The 12,600-nt window shown below is 27.9% G+C and overlaps 1 protein-coding gene across 1 annotated transcript; it reads right to left on the bottom strand.

Annotated features, from left to right (window-relative positions):
- Nucleotides 1–8,577: 8,577 nt before the first annotated feature.
- PUP4 (purine permease 4) lies at nt 8,578–10,165 on the bottom strand. Its single transcript, XM_022045961.2, has one exon. It carries the CDS (start codon nt 9,910–9,912, stop codon nt 8,806–8,808), a length of 1,107 nt encoding a protein of 368 aa, XP_021901653.1. The 5' UTR covers nt 9,913–10,165; the 3' UTR covers nt 8,578–8,805.
- Between the last annotated feature and the right edge of the window lie 2,435 nt (nt 10,166–12,600).

Raw genomic sequence — 12,600 nt, 5'->3', positions numbered from 1 at the left:
TCTAAACTTTTTATAAATGATACACCAAAGATTATCCCTAATATCAGCTTGAAGAGTTACAGTCTCATGGTAACTTGTTTTCTTTTATTTCTAATAAGGTTTGGGCCCTCGTGAGATTGGGGTTTAACTATTAGTAGAGCAACGTTCAAACATGACCCATCTCGTGTGTTATTTTGATCTTATGATGAAAATGACCTCATTGAATGATAACATTTCCTCTTTTTCCAATATTTGGATTCACGTTTGACCATATTCAAGGTCTAGTCCTACTAAAAATTGATATGCACGGTCTTTTTCTATAAAGCTTTTGAAATGGGTTGCATCTCCGTTGTAATCCATGGTCATGTTGTTTTATTGGTATAATTTCTGCTACTAGTTTTTTGACATGTTAGAATATTCATTTACTTATGTGTTTTTATTTCATAGATCATGTATCGACCATCATGTCATAAATTTGTGCGATGTCCTTAATTTTTGAATAAATTTTGTTAATTATATGACACCACTTTTGTTGTGAAAAGAAACATTACAGTTTTGCTTATTTCTAAAGTCATAGAGTTCCAGAGTCATGTCATAATCATATAATCTTTTTCATTATAGATATTGAATGTAAGGTCTCTGGGTGTTAATATGATACTTAGAAGGTGGTTGAGCTTTCTTTTTCCCCTTAGGATTATTTGAATTAATTGAGACTAGCTTAGATAGTCTTTTTCTGTGAAGTGGTAAGCATCCTGAATTTGTTGGAATTCACAGGTAGAATTTTTCATGTGGGAATATCCTTCAATATTTTGAGATGTTATCTTTAATATAATATCGATTAAAGCAATAGTTGGAGATTGTATGGTTGGTGGTTACGCACAAGAGGTGGCTGTATGGAAAAAAAAAAAAAAAGACATATCGTGTTGAATAGGAGTATGATGATTAAGTAAGGCGATACAATTGAGGAAGTCTACCTCAGGTAGTTGTCAATTACAAAGGTCAATAGTAATGGTGATGGTGGCTAACCACAAGGGTTGGGATCTTTAGAATTTTTTTGTTCTAGCAATGAAGGTCGAGCAGGATCTGTGAGAGAGTTTAGTTATTTCTTAACCTAAAGTTCTAATACCACGTTATGAATTATTTTTTTATTGTTATATATTCTATTGAATATTATATCCTTACATATATAGGTTTTATAAGACGAAAAAAAATAAACAATTAAATATAATTAATTAAGAAATGAACAATTTTACCCTTTAATCTCAATTATTTTATCTCTAACACCTTGATTATTTACTCTCTAACATCCTAATTTACTTCTTCTTTAGCATTTTGATTTACTTTCCTCTTTAATATCTTGGTTTATCTTTTCTTTAATACAATAAGTTTTCTTCATTTTTAATAATTACATACTATTTCCGAGTTGGTAACTCGCCTAATTCATGTTCATATAATGGTAAAGGGACCTTGAACCTTTTTATAACAGTTGTACACACCCTTGGTTTCTCATCTCATCACTTAAACATCCTCCTAAACATATAATGACTTGGAAGGAGAATAAACCTTATGACGATAAAAAAAAAAGTACCCAAAATGCTATAAAATAAAATAAAATAAAATCACATGCCCCGGGATATTAGACTTTAGAGGATCAAAGTTGAAATCATCAATATTTTTTATAAAATTTTTTTAAAAAAAATTCATCTATAATTTTGAAAGGAAGTAGAAATGTCTATTATTGAAGACATTATTATTAGAGAATTTTTTTTCCTCTAATGTCCAAGCAAATGCGTGATGGGTTAAGCAAAAGGAAAGGCAAAATGTATTTTTATTAAAAGTAGTGTGAGATCATAAAGAAGAAATTAACTGGTCGATGGATTAATTAATATGGCAAAATCAAGAAAGGTTTTGCTTTGTTTGCTTTTAATTATGATTGGGTTTTGGTACTTTTAAGTAGTTTATATATTAACTTAACTTCAGTAAATGCAAGAAGGAAGCAAAGGTTGGGATTAAAAAGTTAAATGCACTCAAATACATATATTATTATTATTATTCAATAAAAAAAAATGGAAGAAAGCTCTATAAAAAAAATAAAAAAAATAAAAAAAAAAAAAAGAAACCAACTTTTATTGTCCAGTAGGATCATAGTTGTATGTATGGATTAGATCAAAGATACAAACATTCATAATCAAATTTTTGAACCAAAATTTAATTAATTTTAAACTATTGGGTCTGCCAATTAAAATTAATTTAACTAATACTAATTACTATACTATGACGTGTATGCTTGACTCAGTACTTAATTAATAATACAATTTAAACATTAACACGTAATTCATGTCTTCTTCTGTAAGAAAATTAATTAAATGTTCATCCACTCACCGCTTAATTAATTACAAGCAATCATTATAATTCTATATTATTATTAATTTTAACTAAAGAAAAAGAAGAACACTTTTTTATAATAATAATAATAAAATTCTTTTGCTTTTTTTTTTTTTTTTTTTTGTAAAGATCTCGTCCTCCTCCCCACTATTTATGTTTTTATTTATTATTAAATTTAATTACTTCATTTTAAGTAATTATAAATCAGTCTATCATATTAGATAAATAGCTTAACAACTTAATTTTAAATCTATTTGTTCTATTATAAAATTAAAAAAAAAATTATTAAGAAATATTTTTATTTTACAGATTTTTTTTTTTTCTTTTTTTTCATTAGTGAGTCCTGTAATCACCTACCACTTGCACCAAATAAATAATCATATATATATATATAGTTGGAAGAGTTGTATCTATGTGTATATATGTGTGCGTGTGTGTGTGTGTATCTAGGAGAGGCTGAATCCAGAAACGACAGATTGGATGTGTGCTTTCATTTCATGTGTATATATAGACAAAATTAAAATCTTTAGATTGGATTATATGCCGGAAAATTATATTAATTAACCACACACTAATCAGTGTCCCTATTGGCAACTCAGTTGGGTCAATCCTCTGAGATTTAATCACAGCACTTTGATAGTATGTATTCAAATATATATAAATAAATATTTGACCCAATTGTTTTCACTGGGTGGCCGGCGTTTATATAATTTAATAATTAATACGATATACGACACCGCTGTTAATTACACCCAACCACAAATCTCTTTCATGCTAATTACATTAATAACATTTACATACATATATAATTCTTATTTTTCTTTAAAATCATATTGGTTGGTTTTACAAGTCACACGCAGACGCGGTTGTTAATTTCTTTAATTAAAAGATTAATTGTATATGGAAATATATTAATGATACAAACAAAATGTATGTGTGTAGTGATGAGTGAAATCACGATCACATTAATCCCAATTTTGATGCCCTTAAAAACATTACTGGATTGGTTCTATCCAAACAATCAAATCATTTAATCATCATTACAATGCTTCAATTATTATAATTATAATTATGATTATCATTATCATTATATATATATATAAAAACAAATTTGCTATAAATATTGGACATCTTTTGTAGTGGAACATGTTAAAATGCAATATTCATTGTGACTTGTACGCGAACCTAACTGGGTATTAATTCAACATCCTATAATTGGAAAGACAAAAAAAAAAAAAAAAAAAGAACATTGGTAAGAGTATAATTATAACAAATAATCAGTTTCATTTCATTAATTTGTTTTTTTATATTCTCAGATTTCACCTATTTAATGTTAGTTAAAATAAAATTAATATAATTTACTCATATACATATTAATATTTATTTTACAAGTAACCCAATTAAGAAATTAATGAAATGAAAACAAACAATGATATCCTTATATACTTATAATAATAATAATTTCATATAAGATTATGTACTATATTTTTACTATTCAAACACATATAAAAGAATCAAGAAGTAAATATTTTGATCCACCAAAAAGAAAGCAAACATTCTAATATATCATACACCAAAGATATATATATATATATATACATATAGGGTATCTTTGAAATTGTTTATTTTATTTTATAATAGTTTTTTAAGTACTTTTATAATAGTTTTAACCTATATACTTCAATTTTTTATATTTGATAACATGAAAACAATATATTTATTAATTTATTAAAGTACTTTACAAAAGTTTGCTATAAACAAGTACTTTCTTAAAGTAAAAAAAAAATAAACATTATAATCGTAACATTTATATCATTGTTTTCACTCTATACCTAATTTAATTAATTATTTCTTGTTATCTTCTTAAAGTTTAATAATATATACACAAAATGATATAATTTAGAAAATAATATATATTAATTTCTTAAAAATAATCACTTATTTTTCTTAGTCAATGTTTTATCCAAATATATAAGCTGTTCATTTTTTAAAAATAAAAAAATTTATCTACGTAAATAACATAAAATACCCTTTTAGTACTTGTTGACATATATTTTTATAACAATTTCAAGCATCTCGTGTGCCATTACTTGTAAGTTTTATATAATTTTAATATTATTAAATGTTATATAGTTCTATCTTACTCTCCAATGTCTGTGTATATCCAGATAATACAAAACTTAAGGTGTAATATATCTAATCATATATGTATGTATCCATGGTGGGTTCATCATATGGATATTGTAGGCTCAATGCTACTCCCGTGGTTCACATTGGTCAACCCTTGTATTCCTTAAGAAATGGTCAGCTCTTAATTGAGTGACATTATAATTAATACCACTAATCCTTAGATTACACAGACAACATTAACATCACTTTCTTTTGCTAAAAATATCCACTAACTTGGAAATACATATTTCTAAATTAATTAAAACATATTACGGATTATAATAATAATAAAATGTTATATACTTTGAAACATATTATATGTGATTTTCTTTTTGTTGTATACTACTCAATTAAAGCTTGTTTGTTATATTATGTACATCAAAGATCAATGCATACTAATTTTAATAGCATCTTATATGTTCAATTAGGATAAATTACACTTTCAAATTTTAAAATTATGGTTGTTAGTAAAGTTAAAATCAATTTTTATTTGTGAAAAGTAATTTTTTTTTTTAGTTTATAAATTTATGTAAATAAATTTTAAATCTCAAACAAAATTCTAAATCTAATTTTCTATATAATTAAAAACTAAAAATAAAATTCAAAATAAACATTTGAAACACGAGCATTAATGCCAAAGGTATTTAATTTATATGATATAATACTCTTATTATAAATTGACAATATGCCAAAAGGTATTTTAAAGTCTCTCCTTTGTTTCTCATCCCCGCTTTCAACAACGATTATTACCGCATATTATACATACATACATATGCCTTTTCTTTTCACTTCATTTAAAAATTTTATTTTTTTTAGCCATTTTAAAAATATAAAATAATGAGAAAATATTTTGAATGAAAATATAGATTGACAAAAAATAATCTTTATAGTTATATCATGTATAATGTGATTTAGTAGATGAAATAAGATTATGATAAAATAGTTATTTAATTTAATGATATTAAAATAAATTTATAATAGGATTACTATTATATTACCGCATTTGATTATAATTAAGAATAATTTGTTATGATATTTTTATAATGAACTTTTTAGGAAAAATAAAACTCTATTAATCAATAGTACTAAAAGTTATTTTGTTGAGGTAGAGAAAATAAGCTAATAGAGGATTCTTGAACAACCGTTTGATATTTATACATGAAAAGTGTCTTTTTAGATAAAGTATGAATGATCTTATTATAAGTTTAAAAACTTAAAAAGACAAACACAAATTTCAGAATTGGATTGGGGCTAGACATTAGAAATTTAAAAACTAATTGTAAATCACATTTTAGTGCAATATTTTGAAGTCCAAGGATTGTACTATCTCCGAACTATAGAATTGTATCTTAACCTTTACGATCTAAATGGACATTAGGATAAAGTTATGTGTATATGTATGAATATGACTACCCCATCCCAATCTTAAAGATTAATTCCTAGCTCCATCCATCCATCTTTCTTAATTATTGCGTCTGAATTAATTCAAGAGATGGCATCCAGCTAAATGTCCTCGACTAGTTTTCTTCATCCATATTTTACATCTTATTGTCAGTTTCTAATTTAATTATATTCTTTAACTCAAATTACACATTTACATCTTCAAGATTAAAGAAAAGACCAACCTATTTTTCACAGTAAACATAGTGGAGTAGAATAAACTAAACTAAATTTGTGTGAAGTAAAAGTATAATTAAGTATAAATGACTATAGTTCTCTTCTTTATTATTTTTTTAACATATATGAATATTTTGTATCTTTCTACATGTGATCCTTTTTTTAACAATCAAAAGCTCCATATCTAATTCTTATTCATCAAATTAAAAATCTTATTTATCTTTTTACACCTCATGACCCAATAGAAAAGAGAAAACAACAAGGTATTAACTAAAAAGAATGAGATGGAGTAAGAGAAATGAAATACACAAAATAATAAGGAGGCATTAGACATTTGCAGAAGAAAAAAAAATTACAAATTAAAAGAAAATTGTGAAAAAAGCTATAGAAAATTGTGAAAAAGCTACCTATGTACTTTGAATTGATATATTTACTCAAATATTTTTGGTTTTACTATTTTTTTAAACTTTGTGTTCTAAAATCTATCATAAAAAGAAAAAATAGTAATACTAAAATTAGTGGGTAAAAGATAAAGAGAGTTATGTATTTGTGTTTAAACTATAAAAAGACATTTTAGTTTAATGATACATAAATTATAAAAATAAAAAAAAAAATTCACATTGTAGTGAGATTTTGAAATTTTGAATAGAGGTATTGAAGTTAGTGGACCACTTTGAGATTGATTATGTGATCTATAACTATCTATATCTACTTTATCCTTTTATACATTCTCTAGTTATTTTTTTGTAGTGAATTTTTCAATATATTATATTACTTGAAGCATATATACATATGCCTTTAGGCACTTATTTATGTCAACAGAAGCTGACTCCCTAAACTCAAAATGTCCATTTAAAAAATGGATAAAGATCTCAAAAGTTCTTTATTTGTACCAACAGAAATTGACACCTTAAACTCAAAATGACCATCTTAAAGGAGGGATGAAGCCCTCAATACTTTCACTCATAATACTAAAAAGGGTTGGTTAATGCACATTACTAACCATAAAGTATAATTTTCTCAAGAAGATAAATGAAGTAAAATGAACAAAAAGTTCTTCAGAATTTATATAAGTGAAAGTTAAGCACTTAATTTTTTTTTTTTTTTTGCATACTAACCCAATAGCCTTGATCTCGAAATTCAAAAGATTCGCATTTCTTCCTCAAATTATCTCAAATCTTATGTACTTCAAGTTCATGATCGTCCAAAGAAAGCAGATGGTTACTCAACAAAGTACATTTGAAATCCTTATCCCCAACCATTATTCCTAAGTATCATCGAGAACTCATGAAAAATAACTTATTCTTTTAACACTTATTATGTATTCCAAATTCCATATAACTTTGAATTATTCATAAAAGATATGTAATGAAACCAAAAATCTATTTTAGTTTTATAAATACTATAAATATTATTAAAGAGGTTTAAGGAATTGGGAGGTTAAGGTCATCACAGACATCAAAACATAAAATATATTTTATTGAGTTCAACTATTATCTCTTAATAATAATATGACAAATGATTACTTATATCTACAATTAGTTAGGAAAAGTAGATTATATAACACATACGAAAAAAAAAAAACAAAACAAAAAAACCTAAAAGAAGAATACTTCATTTAGCTTAACAAATCTAGAAAGCTCTTAACCATTATGTAAGACGAGAGAATGAAAGTAGAAATATTTTAAGCATTTACAATTACCCAAATAGTCTACATGTTCATACAATTGGAGACAAACTTTATCAGATTATCAATAATATTTTTTTTATTTTTTTATGAGAATGTAGAATTATTTTCATTAGAGAAGATAATAGGTTTCAGATAAAAAAAACTAAAGATATGATTATAAAATATGGTTCTATATGTGTTAGAAATAAATTTAGAAAAATAAAAAGTGAACGGGTGATTTTTAGAAAAAAAAAAAAGAAAAAGGGGTGGAGTAAAATGGGAACATTTATTAAAGGGGTCTAAAGACCATAAGGCTTTGGAAAACATTTATTTATTTTTTTCAAATTGTAAGTTGAAGGGGTTTAAAAACTATAATCATGATTCAAGAATTTGAAAACATGAATATTGATTAAAATGTGTGTTGTAATTACAATTCTAATAAAATTATAATTTAGTTATTTAAAAATTTAGTAAACATGTATATCGTGATTTTATTCGTTATTTTTATCCATTACATAATGATTTCAAAAACTAAATGAGTTGTTAATAATCATTGTGATTTAATTGAGAAAAAAGACTTGTTTATTTTTTTAGTGTTAATACTTATGATTAAAGGTGTAAATTATTTGGTTAATTTTATTTTTTGATATTTTGAATCAAAATCAAATGAGAAAAAAATAGAAGACTCCGGGGGTGAAACCTTTGAAAGGTCAAGTCAACTACATGAGGATGGATGTATGGATACGGATACACATACATAATCAACATATTCTTTATTCGATTTAAACCCTCCAGACTTTTACAAAACCTTAAATAATTTTTTTTTTTTTTTATCTCACATCAACACTGAATATATGTTTAACTACATCAACATACTACTGTATCTTGAAAATGGGATTTTGGAAACCCACATGTAGTTTATGATGATAATCATAATCAACCATGACCATAGGATGAAAAAAGGAGATGATGATGATGATGATGTATCAAACAGCATGAGGCGCCGTCGCAATCTGGCCCATCTCCATCCTACCAACATGATTATCATGATTGTGGTCACCATGATCTGCTTCTCGCCGCATTTTCACATACATACCATACACATACGAACAAAATCCCCACATACAGAGCAGAGTGGACACCACCTTCACGCCGCCAAATTCGTCCCCGTACACCAAAACCCCTCCCAAAACATTCATCCCCAGCAGCGCCGTCATGCAAATCCCTCCGGTTAGCGAGCTCGTCAAGAACACCATCCCCGCCGTTCCCATGAAGCACAGCTGCCATGTTACCACGTTCCCCCACACCGCTATCCAGTACATCCTTGCTCCCTTGTCGAACACCTCCTCGCTTTCTCTCTTCATTTCCCGGAACCCCCCGTCCCAGATCATTCCCGCCGTGGCTAGCGCCGTCGCGGCTACCTCCATCACCAGCTGCATTTCCATCACCATGGCGTAGCAGTACACCTTCCTGTATATCGCCTCCATCACCGGCAGGTACAAGGCGAAGAGCAAGCCTGCGCCGATGGTGGAGAAGAAGCCAATGAAGTACTTGGTCTTGGTTAGGCCCTCCGGCTTGTCGTTGCTGGAGCCGAGGGCTAGAAGGACGGAGCTAAAGGTGAGGAGAATGACGCAATTGAGATTGGAAAAGGTGATCTTTTGTCTGACGATGATGACGGAGAGGATGAGATTGAATATCAACTGGGTGGATAAGAGGAGAGAGGAGGTTGACATTGGGAGATAAGAGTTGCCCCAGGAGAAGAGAAGATTATTGAGACCAAGCATGAGACCGACGAGGATGGAGAGGATTAAGATATTGGGAGTGAAACGGGTAAAGGGTTTACGCTGAGTGCATTTAAAGAGGTAGTAAGGGAGAAAGATGGGAGGGAGGAGGAGAGGGAAACCGACGGATTGGACCCATGTGGACACCCATCTGCTAGAACCTCTGTGATTGAAATAATACTTGGAGAGGAGACTGGAAGAGACAGAACCCACGAAGAGAAAAATGTAGTTGATGATCAAGAGAGGCAGGTAGGCCTTGTTGGTGTTTGATTTCTGGTCTTGTAGTTGATTGAATTGGGAGTCAGTACTCATGGTGGTCGGCGGAGAAATCTGGTACAGATGGGTTTTGGGAATTTGGGGGGTTGCACTTTCAGAAAAAGAAGAAGAAGAAGTGTATTGATGTGAGGAGTGAAGAGACGAATCTGTTTGGTGAATAGCTTTTTCAGATTTGGTAATTAAGTACTTCCATGTATACACGTTTTTAAAGGGTGAGGATTAAGTTTTGATGAGATTTAAGGTTTGAGTATGTGGGGTCGGTTCAAGTGAAGATGCAGGTAGCTAAGCCAGGTTGGATTTGGGAAATCAAATGATGATTATGTATGTCGTGTACCAAATTAGCCCAATTAATAAATAAATTTTTTTTGGGGTGATTAATCAAGTGGGAAATGGGTAAAATATAGAGGGAGAGTGATAAAAAGGTGGGTGGTGGAAATGAATGCAAAACAAGACGAACGGCGTTAGTAGGTTATTGGGATTTATATTAAACTACCGAAACCCCCTACTTTGACTGCTCATTCTCCTCTCCTCAACTTACTTTTCACTTCATTATTACAATATAATTTTGTCCCAAAATTCCTATCACTTTCTGCATTTTTTTAACACGTCTAAATATTTAATAAAATAATTCTTCTTCAAAAATTATATTTTATAAATGACCCCAAAAGAAGAAAAACGCCCACTGTTTTGCCGTCACCATCCACTCACAAAACAAAACAAATGTGTCTCCCTCCCCCTATAAACTGCCATTGCCACATCCCACCTCCTTTCTTCCCATCAAATGATATTTCACTTATTTTATTTTCTTTTTTTTTTTTTTATTAATTTATTTTTATACTCTAAATTTCTATTCGAATCAACAGTTACTAAAAACTTCTTATCCCTTAATTAATTTTCTTACTTCACTATATTAATATATACTCAGTTATTGTCTTTATCGTGTTAACGGAACACAATGTATGTAATTTTATTTATGCATGACTTCCTTATCCAATAACTAAATGAAATATATAAATTCAGCAAATTTATTTTAAGCCTCTCCTCTCTTTTTGTTCATTTATTATTAAATTGTTACTGAATTTTATATACTTTATCAATTTTTTACATCTTGCGGGGCAAGTATCATGTTCGTAATTAGATTCAAAACGATAGAAAGTTTAGACATCATTAAGTGGACAAAATTGCTTGTGCCTTAAACATGATTATATTCTCATTAAGATTCATACATTAAAAATAATTTAGGTGTTACGGAATCTAAGAGAAATTATGTAGACACAAAATTATTGATTATGATACAATCATTAATGAATTCTAAATTATCAACAAAATGGTATTGATAATTCTTACCGATAGACATAGAGATCAATTTTCTAGCAAAGGCAATAACATTTTATCAAAAAACCTATCGTTTATGAGTAACACATTTTTTTTTTCATCTAACTTGTTAGTTGGCTAACCATATTAGTGATGGTCTTTTTTCACCGGTAAAATCATCATTAGTTATGAACAAAATTAATTAGTAGGTAAATTTCATTGGTAAGTTGTAGATTATCGATAAATTTTTTAGTGTTAATTCTGTCGCTAATAATTGATAATTTGTTGGACAAATTTTTTGATAAATTATTTCAGAAAAAAATTTACCAATAAAAGGTGTCAATTGATATACTTATCATTAAATAAATGTTTGAACATTTTAAAATATTAACAACAAAATTTATTACGGGTATTTTGTTTTCTAATTTTATTACTAGATTTAAGAATTACACTTTTTAATAAATTAATTATTAATTTTCTAATTAAAATTAAATATATATATATATATATAAATAGCTTAAGTGATTGATAACTTTTTGGATAATTTATACACTTCAAATAAGAGTTATAATTAAATCGATTAATAATCTATCTAAAAGTTAATATAAATGTCTCCTTATACATCAATATCGTAACTCAAATCGTCATCAAGCATATTAACCACTACATCAATTGTAAGAGAGGTCGTGACTCAAATCATTATTAAGCTTATTAACCTCCATGTTAGTTATAAGAGGAGTCAAAACTGGTGCAAAATGAGATGTAGAAAGTAAAACAAGTGGACATAGGTACGTCAACTAAAATAATATGTCTTATTAAACCTTTTACATCATGATTTTTTAAATAGTCTTTTGAAGTTCGACCTCATGAAGCTCTTTAGCACTCAAAATTATCAGAGGGGCCAAAAGTAAGTTTTTAGTGGTAGGTTCCAATTTAAAAAATTTTCATTTTATTACCACTTCATTAGATGGATTATCATGTAATCATATTAAACTTATGATAGGCTTTAATCTTTGAATAAGACATATTCATATCAAACTAATTTTTTATCATGCTTTCCTAGACATGCTTTAAACCAAAACAAGTTTGAGAGAAAATCCCTTGAACAAGAGAATGTCTTCCTTTAACATTTCTTCCTCCTAGCTCATCAATTAAGGAAAAACTTCAGGGAGAAAATTTTTTCTTTTTTAACTGAAACTTTCACTAAAATAAATCATTATTTTATTTTATTTTCTTGAGAAAATATCTAAAATAAAATTTTTTGAACTTTACACGCTAGCTTACTTTGAAAAATTCTTTTCTAAAACTTTCTAATGAATTATACATAATACTAACTATGCTAGTAAATAAGAATCTATGGTCTTTTTATAAGCATTAAGAAAAGAGTTTGGATTATAGTAGAAGTTAGTA

The sequence above is a fragment of the Carica papaya genome, chromosome 2 (genome assembly GCF_054855325.1).
Source record: "Carica papaya isolate Zhongbai chromosome 2, ASM5485532v1, whole genome shotgun sequence".
Classification (NCBI taxonomy): Eukaryota; Viridiplantae; Streptophyta; class Magnoliopsida; order Brassicales; family Caricaceae; genus Carica; species Carica papaya.
Note: the sequence above shows the minus strand (reverse complement) of the source record. Positions and strands in the feature narration are given on the sequence as shown.

What these genes read in the sequence shown, in the direction of transcription:
- PUP4 (XM_022045961.2), bottom strand. Translation starts at nt 9,912, where the DNA reads ATGAGTACTGACTCCCAATTCAATCAACTACAAGACCAGAAATCAAAC.